We start from the raw sequence: 17,518 nt of genomic DNA, 5'->3' as shown, positions 1-17,518 counted from the left end.
TTATCCCAGGATGTTATGAAATGAACGGTGAGGCCACGTTGTCATGTGACGGTTCTGGTGAATGGGACCACGAGATGCCAACCTGCACTAGGAAGACGTGTCCATGGAGACAACCGGAGTTCTCTAGGAGATATAACTATGATGTAGAGTGGCCAGGTAAGGAGATTAGTATTATGGTTAAGAGGAGATATAACTATGATGTAGAGTGGCCAGGTAAGGAGATTAGTATTATGGTTAAGAGGAGATATAACTATGATGTAGAGTGGCCAGGTAAGGAGATTGGTATTATGGTTAAGAGGAGATATAACTATGATGTAGAGTGGCCAGGTAAGGAGATTGGTATTATGGTTGAGAGGAGATATAACTATGATGTAGAGTGGCCAGGTAAGGATATTGGTATTATGGTTGAGAGGAGATATAACTATGATGTAGAGTGGCCAGGTAAGGATATTGGTATTATGGTTAAGAGGAGATATAACTATGATGTAGAGTGGTCAGGTAAGGATATTGGTATTATGGTTAAGAGGAGATATAACTATGATGTAGAGTGGCCAGGTAAGGATATTGGTATTATGATTAAGAGGAGATATAACTATGATGTAGAGTGGCCAGGTAAGGAGATTGGTATTATGGTTAAGAAGAGATATAACTATGATGTAGAGTGGTCAGGTAAGGAGATTGGTATTATGGTTAAGAGGAGATACAACTATGATGTAGAGTGGCCAGGTAAGGATATTGGTATTATGATTAAGAGGAGATATAACTATGATGTAGAGTGGCCAGGTAAGGAGATTGGTTAAGAGGAAACCTGATATTGTGTGAATTAACTCATATGGTTAAGAGGAAACCTGATATTGTGTGAATTAGGAGTTAGGACCACCTCATAAAGTCATAATGGTGAGATAAGACTCATAATTCATTATATTGAGCTGAAGTTAACCCCAGAAATGCTACCCGAAACAATAATAATTTAACACTAATATTTCAACTTAAATAAGTGTGTACTGAAGGACACTCTTACAAAATGTCAGATAATTTGTTGTTGTTTAAAACAGTAATCAATATATAACCAGGTGGTTGCCAGTTTGAGAGCTCAGTAGACGGAAAGAGGGTTTCTGGAGATGACACATTCTACTGTGGTGACATAATGGACGTGGAGGTATTCACTTTTTAAACTTATCTTACAGAGGAAATGACATCGCTGAAATTCTTTGAATAGAATGTTATTCACTCTCTTAAACATATCTTATAGCTTTACTATTCAATATATCATATAGCTATTAAAAATCCTTTTTAATACAATATTTACATTAAATTAGTAGAATATTTACAACTCCCTTTTTTAATACAATATTTACATTTAATTAGTAGAATATTTACAACTCCCTTTTTTAATACAATATTTACATTTAATTAGTAGAATATTTACAACTCCCTTTTTTAATACAATATTTACATTAAATTAGTAGAATATTTACAACTCCCTTTTTTAATACAATATTTACATTAAATTAGTAGAATATTTACAACTCCCTTTTTTAATACAATATTTACATTAAATTAGTAGAATATTTACAACTCCCTTTTTTAATACAATATTTACATTAAATTAGTAGAATATTTACAACTCCCTTCACTCAGGCAGTTTCTAAAGATTGTTACCATGTATGTGACAAAGACAGGTTGATGTGTCAGAGTGATGGAACGTGGAACATCTCATCCTCACAAATCCCTAGCTGCATTTGTAAGAACTTACTGTATTTTCAACAAATTTAAAATATAAGTCACATTTTATGGTACCAAGAAGTGTGTGATATTGTAACCATGGTAACATGCTGTATCGTTTCCAGACATGACATGTGATGCACCTGAGCCAGTCTCTAACGCTTATCTAGTGAACGACGATCACGAGTACAACTGCACCACCACGTTAAGGTAGAGTGTTTTACCTGTTCACTTTCTTCACTTTCTGTTTATTATGTTCAACCACTTTCTTTACCTCCTTTCTAATTGGATTTACATTAGATTAAGCAGAGTTCAGTCATCCTTATCTCCTCAACCTCACTCTATAATAAATCACTGAAACTTTTTTTTGAATGGGTCAAATCAAATGTCCTCTAAATCAGCATGAAAAAATATGGTTATACGGGTTCCTGCTAGTAATAAACTACCTCACTATGTAATAAACGCCACTATATATCAAATTACTGTTCAGATGGGAATGTATATACTTATATATTAAATTACTGACACTCCCACACTTCAGATGGGAGTGTGACAAGTGCTACAGACACGTGAGTGGAGACCTGGAGAGATCTTGTGTTCCTAAAGACATTAAGAAAGATCCTAAGGGCCAGTGGAGTGGACTACCTCCAGTCTGTCAAAGTGAGTATACGGCCATGTAACCATAGCAACATTTCCTTACATGAGCATTTGTCAATGTCCAGATAATTTGATTATATGTAAGCCTTAAAACAATGTTTTTATGGTGTGAATATAGAAAATTTTGAATTTGTGTATCATATATTAAATATAACTCGAATTTAAATTTTCTAATTAGGTCATAATTTCAGTAATGGCATGCGCGGACGATGAGATCCCTGTTGTCACTAACGCCACAGTTACTAAGGAAGCTTTGTCCTGCGGTGGAAAGGTAATATAATATTTGAAAAAAGAATTTAAACAAACAATCTTGAAAATTATGACAAAATAATTCTTTTTGTTACTGTCATTACATGGGCCACCACATAGTGACAAGCACCTGATCTCTGCAGTTAAAGTACACTTGTAACGAGTGCACAGAACTAGTAGGTAACGAGGAGGTGATATGTACTCAGCCTGATCTGGAGTTCAGTCTCACGAGCTGGGTCAACACCCCTCCCTCCTGTCAACGTACGTTTTATCATTTTATCAGTTTTGCAAAATGTGCATTATATGGTTAACATTTAATTTTAAAAGATTTTGATTTTATTATTCAATGAAACGAGAAATGTTTAGAATGAAACAAGAAATTTAATTTATTGTTTATTGTTATAAATTCAACAAATTTATAACAATAAACTATGATTATACATAGCTGACTAATATTCCGTTTCAGCTATTTGCTGCCCAGCACTACTACCCGTACCCAGCGAGGATGAGGACTACCAGGTAATAACAATATTTATAAAGGAGTACGTAACCACACTACCAGGTAATAATAATATTTATAAAGGAGTTAGTAACCACACTACCAGGTAATAATAATATTTATAAAGGAGTAAGTAACCACACTACCAGGTAATAATAATATTTATAAAGGAGTTAGTAACCACACTACCAGGTAATAATATCTAGTGAACCATACTAGATATTAGTACACTTACTCCTTTACAAATATTTTAATACCGACCAGAATTAAAATCGCCAATCTATACAAGTATTGTATTCTTGTGTAAAATTGTATTGATCCCGTTTTGATCCCGTATTGATCCCGTTATACAATTACAAGCAGTGTTGCAGATCCCACCCTTAAACATCCTCAAACTATTCGCTACATAGTAGTGTATAAAATTATTAGTTACATAATATATTAGTGTATAAAGTATTAAACTTACAGGTTATATCTACGGGAGTACGTTACACACACGGCGCTAACCCGGCAGGTTGTGGAGATAACTACGTGTGTCAGGAGGTAGCAGCTGAGTGTGACGAGTGCTATGAGTACAGAACAGAGGGGGCTGTGGTAGGTTACTGATAATTAGCTACTCATAGCAGTAGTAGTACGCTACTTGTTTTACTAGTTTTAGAGCGACTGCTTTACTTTCCAACCTCTAGTTTTGTTAAGCTCAAGAGGTTTAATAAACTCATTAACAAGTTAACAGGAATACTCTCGAAAAGAAACTGGATCCAAACTAAACCAGTTGTAAAAAACGTTGAAAACTCCAAAAAACTGATTGTTTAAAACAAGTATATTAACTTGTTATGTTACATTAACTAGTAGTAACAAAGTAACTAGTTATGTTTACAGTTTGACTCTGCACCCACGAGGAAGTGCGTCAAGAAGGGTAACAGTAAGGAAGGTTACTGGACCAACACTGACAGAATGTGCTCCAGTGAGTGTTTTACTGTTTTAGTAGCTAATGTAGTAGTAGGTAATGTAGTTGCTGGGTAACAGTGAGTGTTTTACTGTTTTAGTAGCTAATGTAGTAGTAGGTAATGTAGTTGCTGGGTAACAGTGAGTGTTTTATTGTAGTTGCTGGGTAACAGTGAGTGTTTTATTGTAGTTGCTGAGTAACAGTGAGTGTTTTATTGTAATTGCTGAGTAACAGTGAGTGTTTTATTGTAGTTGCTGAGTAACAGTGAGTGTTTTATTGTAATTGCTGAGTAACAGTGAGTGTTTTATTGTAGTTGCTGGGTAACAGTGAGTGTTTTATTGTAGTTGCTGGGTAACAGTGAGTGTTTTATTGTAGTTGCTGGGTAACAGTGAGTGTTTTATTGTAGTTGCTGAGTAACAGTGAGTGTTTTATTGTAGTTGCTGGGTAACAGTGAGTGTTTTATTGTAGTTGCTGGGTAACAGTGAGTGTTTTATTGTAGTTGCTGGGTAACAGTGAGTGTTTTATTGTAGTTGCTGGGTAACAGTGAGTGTTTTATTGTAGTTGCTGGGTAACAGCGAGTGTTTTATTGTAGTTGCTGGGTAACAGTGAGTGTTTTATTGTAGTTGCTGGGTAACAGTGAGTGTTTTATTGTAGTCGCTGGGTAACAGTGAGTGTTTTATTGTAGTTGCTGGGTAACAGTGAGTGTTTTATTGTAGTTGCTGGGTAACAGTGAGTGTTTTATTGTAGTTGCTGGGTAAAATCAGATACACTTTATACACATTTTATAGTTGACGATGACCTATCCTCACTAACATTTAATACAGAACGTTGATCAGAATCACGACTTGATTAGAATAAACCTAAACTTTAAATAGGGAAAGAGTGTAACGTTCCTGAGATCCCAACTGAATTCAACCTTCACTACACTGTAGTACACAGTACAAAGAAGTGCAACCAAACTGTAAGTCCATGATCTCGCTTTAACATTTTGTTCTAAACGCACTTCTGCTTCAAACATCTGGATCATCTTGTCTCAACATCTTTATCTTTCAACACATTAATACAAACATCTCCACAGATAGAGGTCGAATGTGACTGCTGTCATAAGATCAGTGACAATGTTATAACAGACACTCTGCAATGTCTTCCCACTAAGTTCTGGGACAAGGACCTTCCAAAGTGCGTCCCCATCACCTGCTCCGAGCCTGTCACTATTGATAACGGAAGTTTTAAGACAGTAGAACCGGAGTCTGCTTGTACTTGTGGTGAGAATTAATTATTATCTGCTAACTTGATATCTTTATTTGTTTTAAAGTTTCCTTCCCTTTTCGTGTGAAGATGATGATATGTAGATTTATATAATCTCCTAACAGGTACAGTACGATACGAGTGTGATCCCTGCTACAGACTGGTGGGGAGTGAGACTCTGACTTGTAACCAGAACACCAACACGGGGACTGCTGGCTGGAGCTCCCACCCTCCTGTCTGTGAACGTGAGTAGTAGGGGCGGGGGGGGGGGGGGGGGGGGGGGTCAACCTCCTGTCTGTGAACGTGAGTAGTACGGGCGGGGGGTCCCACCCTCCTGTCTGTGAACGTGAGTAGTAGAGGGGGGGGGGGCGGGGGCCCACCCTCCTGTCTGTGAACGTGAGTAGTAGGGGCGGGGGGGGGGCCACCCTCCTGTATGTGAACGTGAGTAGTAGGGGCGGGGGGGGGGGGGGGGGGGGGGGGGGGGGGGGGGGGGTCCCACCCTCCTGTCTGTGAACGTGAGTAGTAGGGGCGGGGGGGGTCCACCCTCCTGTCTGTGAACGTGAGTAGTAGGGGCGGGGGGGGGGGGTCCACCCTCCTGTCTGTGAACGTGAGTAGTAGGGGAGGGCGGGGGGCCCACCCTCCTGTCTGTGAACGTGAGTAGTAGGGGCGGGGGGGGGGGGACCCACCCTCCTGTCTGTGAACGTGAGTAGTAGGGGCGGGGTCCCACCCTCCTGTCTGTGAACGTGAGTAGTAGGGGCGGGGGGTCCCACCCTCCTGTCTGTGAACGTGAGTAGTAGAGGGGGGGGGGGCGGGGGCCCACCCTCCTGTCTGTGAACGTGAGTAGTAGGGGCGGGGGGGGGGCCACCCTCCTGTATGTGAACGTGAGTAGTAGGGGCGGGGGGGGGGGGGGGGGTCCCACCCTCCTGTCTGTGAACGTGAGTAGTAGGGGCGGGGGGTCCCACCCTCCTGTCTGTGAACGTGAGTAGTAGGGGCGGGGGGGTCCGCCCTCCTGTCTGTGAACGTGAGTAGTAGGGGCGGGGGGGTCCACCCTCCTGTCTGTGAACGTGAGTAGTAGGGGAGGGCGGGGGGCCCGCCCTCCTGTCTGTGAACGTGAGTAGTAGGGGCGGGGGGGGGTCCACCCTCCTGTCTGTGAACGTGAGTAGTAGGGGAGGGCGGGGGGCCCACCCTCCTGTCTGTGAACGTGAGTAGTAGGGGCGGGGGGGGGGGACCCACCCTCCTGTCTGTGAACGTGAGTAGTAGGGGCGGGGTCCCACCCTCCTGTCTGTGAACGTGAGTAGTAGGGGAGGGCGGGGGGCCCGCCCTCCTGTCTGTGAACGTGAGTAGTAGGGGCGGGGGGGGGGTCCACCCTCCTGTCTGTGAACGTGAGTAGTAGGGGAGGGCGGGGGGCCCACCCTTCTGTCTGTGAACGTGAGTAGTAGGGGCGGGGGGGGGGGTCCCACCCTCCTGTCTGTGAACGTGAGTAGTAGGGGGGTCCCACCCTCCTGTCTGTGAACGTGAGTAGTAGGGGCGGGGGCGGGGTCCCACCCTCCTGTCTGTGAACGTGAGTAGTAGGGGCGGGGGGGGGGGTCCTACCCTCCTGTCTGTGAACGTGAGTAGTAGAGGCGGGGGGTCCCACCCTCCTGTCTGTGAACGTGAGTAGTAGGGGCGGAAGCCCACCCTCCTGTCTGTGAACGTGGGTAGTAGGGGCGGAGGGGGGGGGGGCTACCCTCCTGTCTGTGAACGTGAGTAGTAGGGGCGGGGGGGGGGGCCACCCTCCTGTCTGTGAATGTGGGTAGTAGGGGCGGGGGGGGGGGGGCCCACCCTCCTGTCTGTGAACGTGAGAAGTAGGGGCGGGGGGGGGGGGTCCCACCCTCCTGTCTGTGAACGTGAGTAGTAGGGGGCGGGGGGGGGTCCTACCCTCCTGTCTGTGAACGTGAGTAGTAGGGGCGGGGGGGGGGGGGTCCCACCCTCCTGTCTGTGAACGTGAGTAGTAGGGCGGGGGTCCCACCCTCCTGTCTGTGAACGTGAGTAGTAGGGGCGGGGGGGTCCCACCCTCCTGTTTGTGAACGTGAGTAGTAGGGGGGTCCCACCCTCCTGTCTGTGAACGTGAGTAGTAGGGGCGGGGGGGGGGGGGGGTCCCACCCTCCTGTCTGTGAACGTGAGTAGTAGGGGCGGGGGGGGGGGGTCCCACCCTCCTGTCTGTGAACGTGAGTAGTAGGGGCGGGGGGTCCCACCCTCCTGTCTGTGAACGTGAGTAGTAGGGGCGGGGGGTTCCACCCTCCTGTCTGTGAACGTGAGTAGTAGGGCGGGGTCCCACCCTCCTGTCTGTGAACGTGAGTAGTAGGGGCGGGGGGAGGTCATCAGTTTGGGGAAATTATTCATTATGTATTTGAGACTTATTGTCAGATTCTAATGTAGACCAGAATTAACACTTCAAGGCAAGTAGTGTTTGTTGTACCACGTGATGCCCTAATATGGTAACATGTTGACAACACCGCAGCTATCTGTTGCGAGCACCTGGAGGAGCCGGTGGACCCAATAACAGAGGAGAAGAGTACACAGTTGGTGTACAGAAAGGGAACCAGAACGGTTCTACAGGAACTGGGTGAGATGACGGTTAAAGAGAACTTTGCCACATGTGACAGGGACTATGTGTGTCAGGAGATAGATCCTATCTGTGGACCTTGCTTTGAGTACAACGCCGAGGTTAGTTAGTTTACTAGTGAAGACATCAATATAGGGGACCTAATAAAACACTGATCCCGAAACTAAGCAGGGTATATTAACATATTTGCATATTTGCATATTTTCATATTTGCATATTTGCATAATGCATATCCGCATATTGTCAAATATTTGCATATATTTGCAGGATGGAGCAGTAGTGGACGGAATAAAGAACCCGCCCGTAAAACAGTGTGTTAAGAAACAGTCGGAGATAGGAGAAATAGGAGAGTGGACTAACAGAGACAAGTTCTGCACATGTGAGTAGTTATAATAAGCGAATCGCTTACAACCAAATCTATGTTAAACACTATACACAGCAACATTGCATTTAAATGAACTCGAATTGAATGTTTTAAATTTAAATTGCTAACTACACAAGATCTGACCACCACAATGCGTTTCAGTGAAGCAGTGCGCCTACAGAGATGTAGATGAAACCATGCACCTCCACTACACCTCCCCTCATGACTACAGTCTAGATAACCCTGCTCATTGTCAGAGCACTGTGAGTACAGTTCAAAGAGCATTTTATATTATTTAAAAAATAATATTATTGTTTTATTTATAAATAAATACTCATTTCCCTCTCCTTGATATAACTGAACGGTCAGGTGGAGGTGACGTGTGACGAGTGTTATGAGCTCCCTGACGGTTCAAGGTCACAGATTCACACGTGTCAGACAAACAAGACCTGGTCACATGACCTCCCTACTTGCCACAGTAAGAGATACTTTTTTATATTTTCATATTTTTTTCTTTTTTCTTAACATAAATTTTTTTCTTTTTTTCTTAATAACTGATTAATTAGTTAGCACACTAATAAATACCCCCAATAAAACTATATCTTCATTTGAGTTGGAAATTTATATAATTTTAGGATATCCTGATAAATGGAACTCGTAAAAAAGTATACGAGTAAATCGAAGAAAAAAAAACCCTTTAAAGCAATAAGTGTTTAAAAACAAATTAAAATACAGCTTTAAAAAAATTAAAAACCAATTAATTATCAGGGTCGAAGTGCGCCACCCCGCCAGCTGTACCACACTGTACCTATAAAGCAGGAGAGAACAAGTGTAACTTTAAGAAGGAACTGGAGTGTGACGAGTGCTACTACGAGGAGTCGTGTGCTGAAGAGACAATGGTTTCTTTATTAATTCTTAAATCATAGATTAGCTTAATCTGTTAATACACAATATTATGTTGATTTAAGTTTAAGGGTGGAAAGAAAATTTAGCGAATTGGAACAATCATTTCTGATATAATGCAAAAAAGCAATAATTTGTAGATAGCAGTTCAGATATATGACTTGATAATTAGGAAGCCCTGTCTTTCAGGGCATATAGGTAACTTGCATGAATTAAACGAAATCAAAGATATAGCTGTGCATGCAACAGAGGTTGGGAAAATCTGTTTCAATTGGGTACAGTTTATCGCATTAAGGTAATTTTTTGAATAATTTTAGTCGGTAAGATCCTGTTTTATAATAATAATGTCTTTCAGTCGACGGATGGAATCATGGAAGCGCAATGTAATTACGATAAATCTTGGTCTTGGACAACAAAAGAGCCTAAAATGAACTGTAAGTCATGTAAACATTGGACGACTTAGAAGAAAAAGTTTATCACTATGAGCGTGTCATAGTTATAAACTATTTTCACAACATTTATAACTATTGTACTACAGATTGTAGTACAATCTATTACATTTATTGAGGATGTTAAATAAATTTTGATGTTTCATATACTCATATAGTAAATATACCACAATAATTTAGTTGATTTACGACCGACTAACTATTGATCACTAACCTATCACCCATCTATAAACGACACCACACCTGTTTGCAGTAAGACAATGTGAAGAAGCTCCGGAAATAGAGCACGGACAAGTAGACACAACGGGACGAGGATGTGGGGACATGGCGCGTTACAGATGTGACAGGTGCTACACCTTCAGTCACGACTCTGAGTGCCTCTGTGAGAGGAGGAAGTGTGTACCTGACCCTGGGGACTGTACTAGAGGGATGTGGAACGAGACAGCGCCCACGTGCGAGAGAATCACGTGTGAGGCCCCACCTAGTCCCCCTACTCACGGCAGTCTCGTCAGCATTGATGGCACTTGTGATGGAGCGGTTAGTTTGTTTGAGGAATAGTTTTTTTACTTTAAACTTCTCTTCAGTAAACTTGTTTATCATGCGTACCAGGGGTGTAGGAAGAGGGGGGAGGGGGCCTGTCATGCGTACCTGGGGTGTAGGAAGAGAGGGGGGAGGGGGCCTGTCATGCGTACACCAGCTATAAGTATACTGTCCTCCCTGAAAGACAATATTTAGCGGTTATTAATAAAATTAGCCTATCAGTCATGGGAAAGTATTGTGTGTATCCTAAAACTGAAAACCCAGGCTGTTTACAAGTGTGATGAAGGGTATTACCTGACAGACGGTGATTTGGTCCGGAACTGCACTGAGTGGGGAAAGTGGACTGGTAAACACCCCGTCTGCTCAAGTAAGACAATTTCACTTTTTACTATCTGAATATTTAACTTGGTTTTTAAATGATAATTGTTTTAATTTTCTTACTGATTCATCAATTTATACAATCACCAACACGTAACCTCGAATAAATGAACGGGTTTGTGATAGTTAAAATAATATCTAAATATTTTTGTTTCACGGTTCTCTAACTGAAACCTCCCCCCTTAGTTAAAGTCTGCACCTCAATAAACTCCTCACCTAACCGCTCTCACTTCCCCGATCTCACACACGAGTACGGTACTGTTGTCACGTTCAAGTGCGATGATTGTTACAAGTTTAATAGTGCCTTCAAAAACGAAAGGTAAACACTAAACACTTCCATGGGTTTGATTAAATTTCAAGTTAGATTAAACGGATGAAGATTGTTTTCGAATTCCACATAGAATACAAAACTAATCTTACCAATGATTTTAACTCTGTTGAGCTAGTAATACAGCCCCCTGTTATACACCCCCTATACAGCCCCCCCCCCCTGTACAACACCCCCTGTACAATGTACAGTGTACATCCCCCCTAGGGGGACTAAAGTGCAAAGAAACTGCTGCTAACCGCTGCTAGCAGCAATTAGCAGCAGTTAGCAGCAGTTAACAGCAGTTAGCAGCAGTTAGCAGCAGTTAACAACAGTTAGCAGCAGTTAGCAGCAGTTAGCAGCAGTTAGCAGCAGTTAGTAGCAGTTAGTAGCAGTCAGCAGCAGTTAGCAGCAGTTTCTTTGCACTTTCGTCCTCCAGTACAGCACCGCCCCTCTATAGTCTATACAGATTACAGCCCCCCCCCCCCCCTGTACACCCCCTGTACAGCACCGCCCCTCTATACAGCCCCCCTGTACACCCCCCCCCTATACAGCACCCCCTTGTATAAACAAGATAATAAAACCCTCAGAAGCTCTCCTAATAACCCCCCAATAATAAAATTTTCCTACAGTGTAAAAGAAACAGAGAGCATCTACCCAAGGTTCCATGTGTTAAAGTGCGAAGCTACTGGGAACTGGAACGGAAGTTTCCCTGTCTGTCAGGGTCAGTGCCAACTCTTTATTTTAAAAATCTCAGTTCATCCCTTTACTTCTTAAATGTCTTTTAAATAATCTCCCAGAGAGGTAATGTAGTATCTCCCTAAATCTTCCTAATCTTCCTCAGAGAAGATGTGTAGAATCTCCCTAACTCTTCCTAATATTAACAGAGAAGAGGTGTAGTATCTCCCTAACTCTTCCTAATATTAACAGAGAAGAGGTGTAGTATCTCCCTAACTCTTCCTAATCTTCCTCAGAGAAGAGGTGTAGAATCTTCCTAACTCTTCCTAATCTTCCTCAGAGAAGAGGTGTAGTATCTCCCTAACTCTTCCTAATCTTCCTCAGAGAAGAGGTGCTCCAACCCAGGGACACCAGCTAACGGCAGAATGACAAGTTCTCAGAACTTCCAGTGTGAGGCTAGTGTAACGTACGAGTGTAACACCGGCTACCACTTTACTTATACAAGGTTAGATTTGTTTTACTGACATTTGTTTGGGTTGTAGATTGGAACTTGACCTTGATCGAGTGTGTTATATCTGGTCGTTGCTAGTCGTGACATATTCTTTGTTTTATCTTATCGTACGTTGTGTCATTTTTGTTATAAGATGTAACAGAAAAATAAGAACCAAAAATGTACACCTCTATAATTTTTTTTAAATATTGCAGTTCCCGAACAGTAACACGAAAATGTGACGGAGAGAAATGGTCAGGGACGGAGCCGGAGTGCGTGGCGATCGATTGCGGAGAAATTTCTGTCAGTCTTCCGCTGGTAGCTGAGTATATCGATACTCTATATGGGTACGAGGTAAGATAACACCTAATTATCATCATGAGTTCTACTCATACTACAACAACTTCAATAAAACCTGCACCTCTTTTTTATTGTAAATATTATAATGATGCCATACTAATAAACCTGACTAAAGTAGCATACTACACCAGGTAGAATTATAACACTACACTACACTTACACTATACTAACACTATAACTAACTAGTATAACTAACACTAACACTACACTACACCAGGTAGAATACACCTGCGGAGTAAACCCCAGACAGAGACGCTGTTTCCACGTCCCCCACCCGGAGGAGGCACTCTGCCAATCTGATGGAACCTGGGAGTCCCCTCACAGTGGATGTGCCAGGAAACAGTGCCCGGCTCCCCCTCTTATTCCTCATGCTAACATGAAGAAAGCAAAGATAAACCTAGAGGATACTGATTGTAACCAGCAGTATTGGTACACGTGCGAGGAAGGGTACAAGATGGAGGGGACTCCCTGGATAAGATGTGACAAGACTGCATGGTTCCCACAACCTCCTAAATGTGTGAAGATGTCCTGTAGACCCCAGGACGATCCCAATAACGGAGCAGTGTTCCCTTCACTGCAAGAGCAGGGTAAAGGTGTCCTGTACGGAGCTAACATTACCTATCAGTGCAACACGTGCTCTGAGCTGCAGGGAGGAGACGCACAGATAAGAGAATGTGTATTTGATGGGAATAAAGGAGTCACGTGGTCATCACCAGAGCCCACGTGCAATCCAATACTTTGTTATCTGCCCGCTATTTCTAACGGTAAGGTTAAATACTTTGCAATCCAATACTTTGTTATCTGCCCGCTATTTCTAACGGTAAGGTTCAATACTTTGCAATCCAATACTTTGTTATCTGCCCGCTATTTCTAACGGTAAGGTTCAATACTTTGCAATCCAATACTTTGTTATCTGCCCGCTATTTCTAACGGCAAGGTTCTTAGTACTTTAGTAGATTATGATTTGAGCATCAAACTTTGCTCAAACGTCGTGTTGATTGTCTGACCAGAAGAAATTACTGCAGTACTATAGACACTAGTATGCTATTACAAAGTAGGCTTACAAATTGTATTGTACACGGTTAAGTGGATGATATTGCAGGAAGAATTACAAGTGGTCATGATGTCGAGGATATACCCAAGTGTGGAGAAACCGTTAGCTTTGAATGTGATTTAGGGTAAGTCGGTATTATTTAGGAATTCATGACATTTGTGCAAACATTATTTGTGCTAAAGAGTTTTATTAATTTTCAGTTCAAACCAAAACATTATGGCTCTAGCAAAGATGCCATCTTTGAAAGATGGCTCTATATTATTTTGCGCTTTACTTACATGACAATATATCAAACTACCTTTTACTCACATGCTCACTGTACCAGATACAAACTAGTAGGAGACAAACAACTGAAGTGCACGAGCAGCAGTAAGTATGACACAGTTATCCCTACCTGTGAGGAAGTAACCTGCCCCCACCCGGAAGTAGCTCAACACATGAGAACTACAACTTATCCAGATCCTGCTGCTACGGACGGGAAATACAGACCGTACACTGAGATAGAATATGAGTGTGAAGATGGTAAGATGTGTAATTTTACTTGCAGTTAAGTTTATAAAATTCGAGTAGTTGTGCTTAAAATCGTCCCAATCAATCTAGGACCCAACCCCCCCCCCCCCCTGCCCTCGATTCGTAACCTTTCACTATACTTTTTTCAAAAGGTGAATGGAAAAGTTCAAGTAGGGCTAGGGGACCAGAATATTATCCTTCAATGATGGTTGATTTATTGGAAACTACCCAAATATTACTGCTGACAGTAAGCATTCCTCAGGATGGGACCTAGTTGGCAGCATGATAATATCCTGCCAGCAAGATGGGACCTGGAGGGGAGACTTCCCAAGATGTGAACACAGCGAGTGTGAGCCCCTTGCAAACGTTACCCACGGGAGGATAGTCAAGGAATCAGACATTCTGCGCAGAATAGAGTGTGATCCTTGTTATGGCCCGACTAACCCTGGAGCGGAGATACTGCAGTGTATAGACGGCAGGTGGAGCCCTCCTAAACCTACAGAGTGTGAAGGTATGTAGTCAATATACAAGTTGTATATTTGTAGTGGAGTCCTCCTAAACCTACTAAGTGTGAAGGTATGTAGTCAATATACAAGTTGTATATTTATAGTCAGTCTGTAACAAAATGAGAGTTTTTCTTTTTTATTCCTCAAGCTTGTGTCATACTTACTTTTGCCTTCGGGTGATCCTCGACCGAAATATCATGATAATCAACCTTTTAAATCCTCACTATTACTTCAAATACTATTTCTATAAAAACCCCCCATCTCTCAGTGAAGCAGTGCAGTAAGCCTGATCACGCAGTAGGAAACGGCAGACTCACAGCAAACACAATACGAGTAAAGTACGAGTGCGGGAGCTCTGTAACGTTTAAATGTGACGAGAGCTACGCTCTGACGGGTCAGGCCGTGTTACGGTGTGGTGAGGATGCAGAGTGGGATAACAAGTTTCCTTTATGTGTAGAGCAGGTGTGCCCTGTGTTGGAGGGGGTCCCTAATGCTGACACTAAATACACTTATGGCGGTAGGTTAATGGACGGCCACAGGGTAATGGGGTATTATAACAATGTTAAGAGTAGGAATACTTTTATATTATTTGGTATTTAAATATAAACCTCGATACACAGAAATTACTGCTGTATTTTAATACACAGAAATTACTGCTGTATTTTATGTTTTTATTTGCTGGTACCAGCGCAAAGACCTAAACTAAATTCTATTTATAAAACTACACTCTTTCTAGTTATAAAACTACGCTCTATCCTTTTGAAAATCGCACAAATTATCAGCAATAAAGTAACAACTAAACAACACTTCAGGTCAGCAAGTACATTACGTGTGTGACGAAGGGTACGAGTTGTACGGTGACCCTGTAAGGCGCTGTCTGAACGGTTCCCAGTGGAGCGGGCCGGGGCCCACCTCCTGCAAAGTGAAACACTGTGGCAATGTGGGGGATATCCTGTACGGCAGTGTCACTCAGATTAGTGGTGGGTTAGAAGGAGGTGCCGATACTCCGGGGGCGGCAGTGCAGTACAAGTGCAAGGATGACAGGTCAGTGCTGGTTTCAGTTGTTGTTCAATATGAACTCTAGTAGTATAGGGCCTCCAACGCTGTTTTCATGTGATTTAGATTTAGTTGTTGTTCATTATTGGACGCTCTAATTAATTTCCGTTTTATAAAGTCCGGTAAGGTAACATTACTAAGTAACAACCCCCAGGTTTAATAAAGTCCGGTAAGGTAACATTACTAAGTAACAACCCCCAGGTTTAATAAAGTCCGGTAAGGTAACATTACTAAGTAACAACCCCCAGGTTTAATAAAGTCCGGTAAGGTAGTATTACTAAGTAACAACCCCCAGGTACCACTTGATGGGGGAGGATATAAGAACGTGCACAAACAACAAACAGTGGACCTACGCCCCACCTGAGTGTAAATGTGTGTCCTGTCCCGTACTATCTCTTCTTAACGGAATTATAGAGACTGCTGATGAGAACGTGGTGGGAACGTGAGTTTAAAAAAATCTTAAAGCAACGATTTAAAATATTTAAATGATGCAAAATAACGGCTTGTTAATGTTTTTGGTTGCAGGTGGATATTAGACATAAGGCAATATAATTATTACCTTAAAGAAGCTGCTGAAGTGATAAAAATTAAAATCCTTTTACCAGGTCGGTGCAGTATATGTGTGATCCAGGCTATAAGATGGTACCAGAAGGTCGGAATACCCGAACATGCCTTGAAAGTGGAGAATGGGATGGGATTTCTCCAAAATGTGAACGTTAGTAGATCACCCCACATATTTCCATTGTTTTAAGACACTTTTAAGTTGGAATATTCAATATTTGGTTTTTGATTTCAAATACTTGGAGAATTTTCTAAAAATCAATGGTAGTTTTCTATGGAAGGGTAAACTGGCAAATAATGAATTCGTTTATCTGTGGATTTTCTCTTCGACACAGTCTTACGTTTTCTAAATAGTTCATTCGTGTTTTATAAAAATTAGAAATTAGAAATTTAGAAATTAGAAATAAGAAATTAGAAAGATCATTACAAAATTACATGTGTCAGATCCCAATCAGTTAACGGAAAGTTATTCAACCAAACAAAAAAACATAATATCGTAGATAAATAAATAAATGGTTTCAAAGTGTGCACGGAATATGGATACTTAGTTATAGCTTACTTTTAGATGTTATCATTTAATATTATTCGTTATCTCTCTAACAGGAGTGAGATGTAAAAGAAGAGTACCTGAAGGAAGTAGGATAACAGGAACTGACAAGGCAGAGTACGACTATCTGGAAACAGTGCAGTTTGTGTGTGAGCCGTACAAGGTTAGTTAATTGTTACCAGTTAATAGTACGACTATCTGGAAACAGCGCAGTTTGTGTGTGAGCCGTACAAGGTTAGTTAATTGTTACCAGTAAATAGTACGACTATCTGGAAACAGTGCAGTTTGTGTGTGAGCCGTACAAGGTTAGTTAATTGTTACAGTAAATAGTACGACTATCTGGAAACAGCGCAGTTTGTGTGTGAGCCGTACAAGGTTAGTTAATTGTTACCAGTAAATAGTACGACTATCTGGAAACAGTGCAGTTTGTGTGTGAGCCGTACAAGGTTAGTTAATTGTTACCAGTATATAGTACGACTATCTGGAAACAGTGCAGTTTGTGTGTGAGCCGTACAAGGTTAGTTAATTGTTACCAGTATATAGTACGACTATCTGGAAACAGTGCAGTTTGTGTGTGAGCCGTACAAGGTTAGTTAATTGTTACCAGTTAACAGTACGACTATCTGGAAACAGTGCAGTTTGTGTGTGAGCCGTACAAGGTTAGTTAATTGTTACCAGTATATAGTACGACTATCTGGAAACAGTGCAGTTTGTGTGTGAGCCGTACAAGGTTAGTTAATTGTTACCAGTTAACAGTACGACTATCTGGAAACAGTGCAGTTTGTGTGTGAGCCGTACAAGGTTAGTTAATTGTTACCAGTAAAGAGTACGACTATCTGGAAACAGTGCAGTTTGAATGTGAGCCGTACAAGGTTAGTTAATTGTT

At 42.0% G+C, this 17,518-nt stretch overlaps 1 protein-coding gene across 3 annotated transcripts in view; it reads left to right on the top strand.

Annotated features, from left to right (window-relative positions):
• Positions 1–17,518, top strand: part of LOC134825524 (sushi, von Willebrand factor type A, EGF and pentraxin domain-containing protein 1-like) — a 43,745-nt gene that overhangs the window by 13,470 nt on the left and 12,757 nt on the right. The window contains exons 27-60 of one of the 3 annotated variants that reach the window (XM_063837754.1): positions 10–156; positions 1,074–1,159; positions 1,642–1,744; positions 1,851–1,935; positions 2,267–2,385; positions 2,574–2,653; positions 2,775–2,892; positions 3,098–3,150; positions 3,599–3,724; positions 4,010–4,094; positions 4,952–5,037; positions 5,155–5,341; positions 5,450–5,569; positions 7,825–8,030; positions 8,197–8,308; positions 8,456–8,556; positions 8,663–8,771; positions 9,062–9,192; positions 9,552–9,630; positions 9,899–10,182; positions 10,450–10,552; positions 10,750–10,882; positions 11,503–11,594; positions 11,933–12,053; positions 12,254–12,392; positions 12,616–13,162; positions 13,501–13,576; positions 13,778–13,974; positions 14,225–14,473; positions 14,737–14,985; positions 15,281–15,512; positions 15,820–15,966; positions 16,130–16,239; positions 16,689–16,795. In XM_063837754.1, the coding sequence (XP_063693824.1) occupies positions 10–156; positions 1,074–1,159; positions 1,642–1,744; positions 1,851–1,935; positions 2,267–2,385; positions 2,574–2,653; positions 2,775–2,892; positions 3,098–3,150; positions 3,599–3,724; positions 4,010–4,094; positions 4,952–5,037; positions 5,155–5,341; positions 5,450–5,569; positions 7,825–8,030; positions 8,197–8,308; positions 8,456–8,556; positions 8,663–8,771; positions 9,062–9,192; positions 9,552–9,630; positions 9,899–10,182; positions 10,450–10,552; positions 10,750–10,882; positions 11,503–11,594; positions 11,933–12,053; positions 12,254–12,392; positions 12,616–13,162; positions 13,501–13,576; positions 13,778–13,974; positions 14,225–14,473; positions 14,737–14,985; positions 15,281–15,512; positions 15,820–15,966; positions 16,130–16,239; positions 16,689–16,795 (4,919 nt within the window). Of the gene's footprint in view, positions 1–9; positions 784–1,073; positions 1,160–1,641; positions 1,745–1,850; positions 1,936–2,266; positions 2,386–2,573; positions 2,654–2,774; positions 2,893–3,097; positions 3,151–3,598; positions 3,725–4,009; positions 4,095–4,951; positions 5,038–5,154; positions 5,342–5,449; positions 5,570–7,824; positions 8,031–8,196; positions 8,309–8,455; positions 8,557–8,662; positions 8,772–9,061; positions 9,193–9,551; positions 9,631–9,898; positions 10,183–10,449; positions 10,553–10,749; positions 10,883–11,502; positions 11,595–11,932; positions 12,054–12,253; positions 12,393–12,615; positions 13,163–13,500; positions 13,577–13,777; positions 13,975–14,224; positions 14,474–14,736; positions 14,986–15,280; positions 15,513–15,819; positions 15,967–16,129; positions 16,240–16,688; positions 16,796–17,518 lie in introns of all 3 variants that reach the window. The other 2 variants (XM_063837753.1, XM_063837752.1) reach the window with 2 other exon arrangements.

The sequence above is a fragment of the Bolinopsis microptera genome, chromosome 13, assembly GCF_026151205.1.
Source record: "Bolinopsis microptera isolate Bmic1 chromosome 13, MBARI_Bmic_1.0, whole genome shotgun sequence".
In the NCBI taxonomy this organism is placed as follows: domain Eukaryota; kingdom Metazoa; phylum Ctenophora; class Tentaculata; order Lobata; family Bolinopsidae; genus Bolinopsis; species Bolinopsis microptera.
This window is presented reverse-complemented; position numbering and strand designations above follow the sequence as displayed.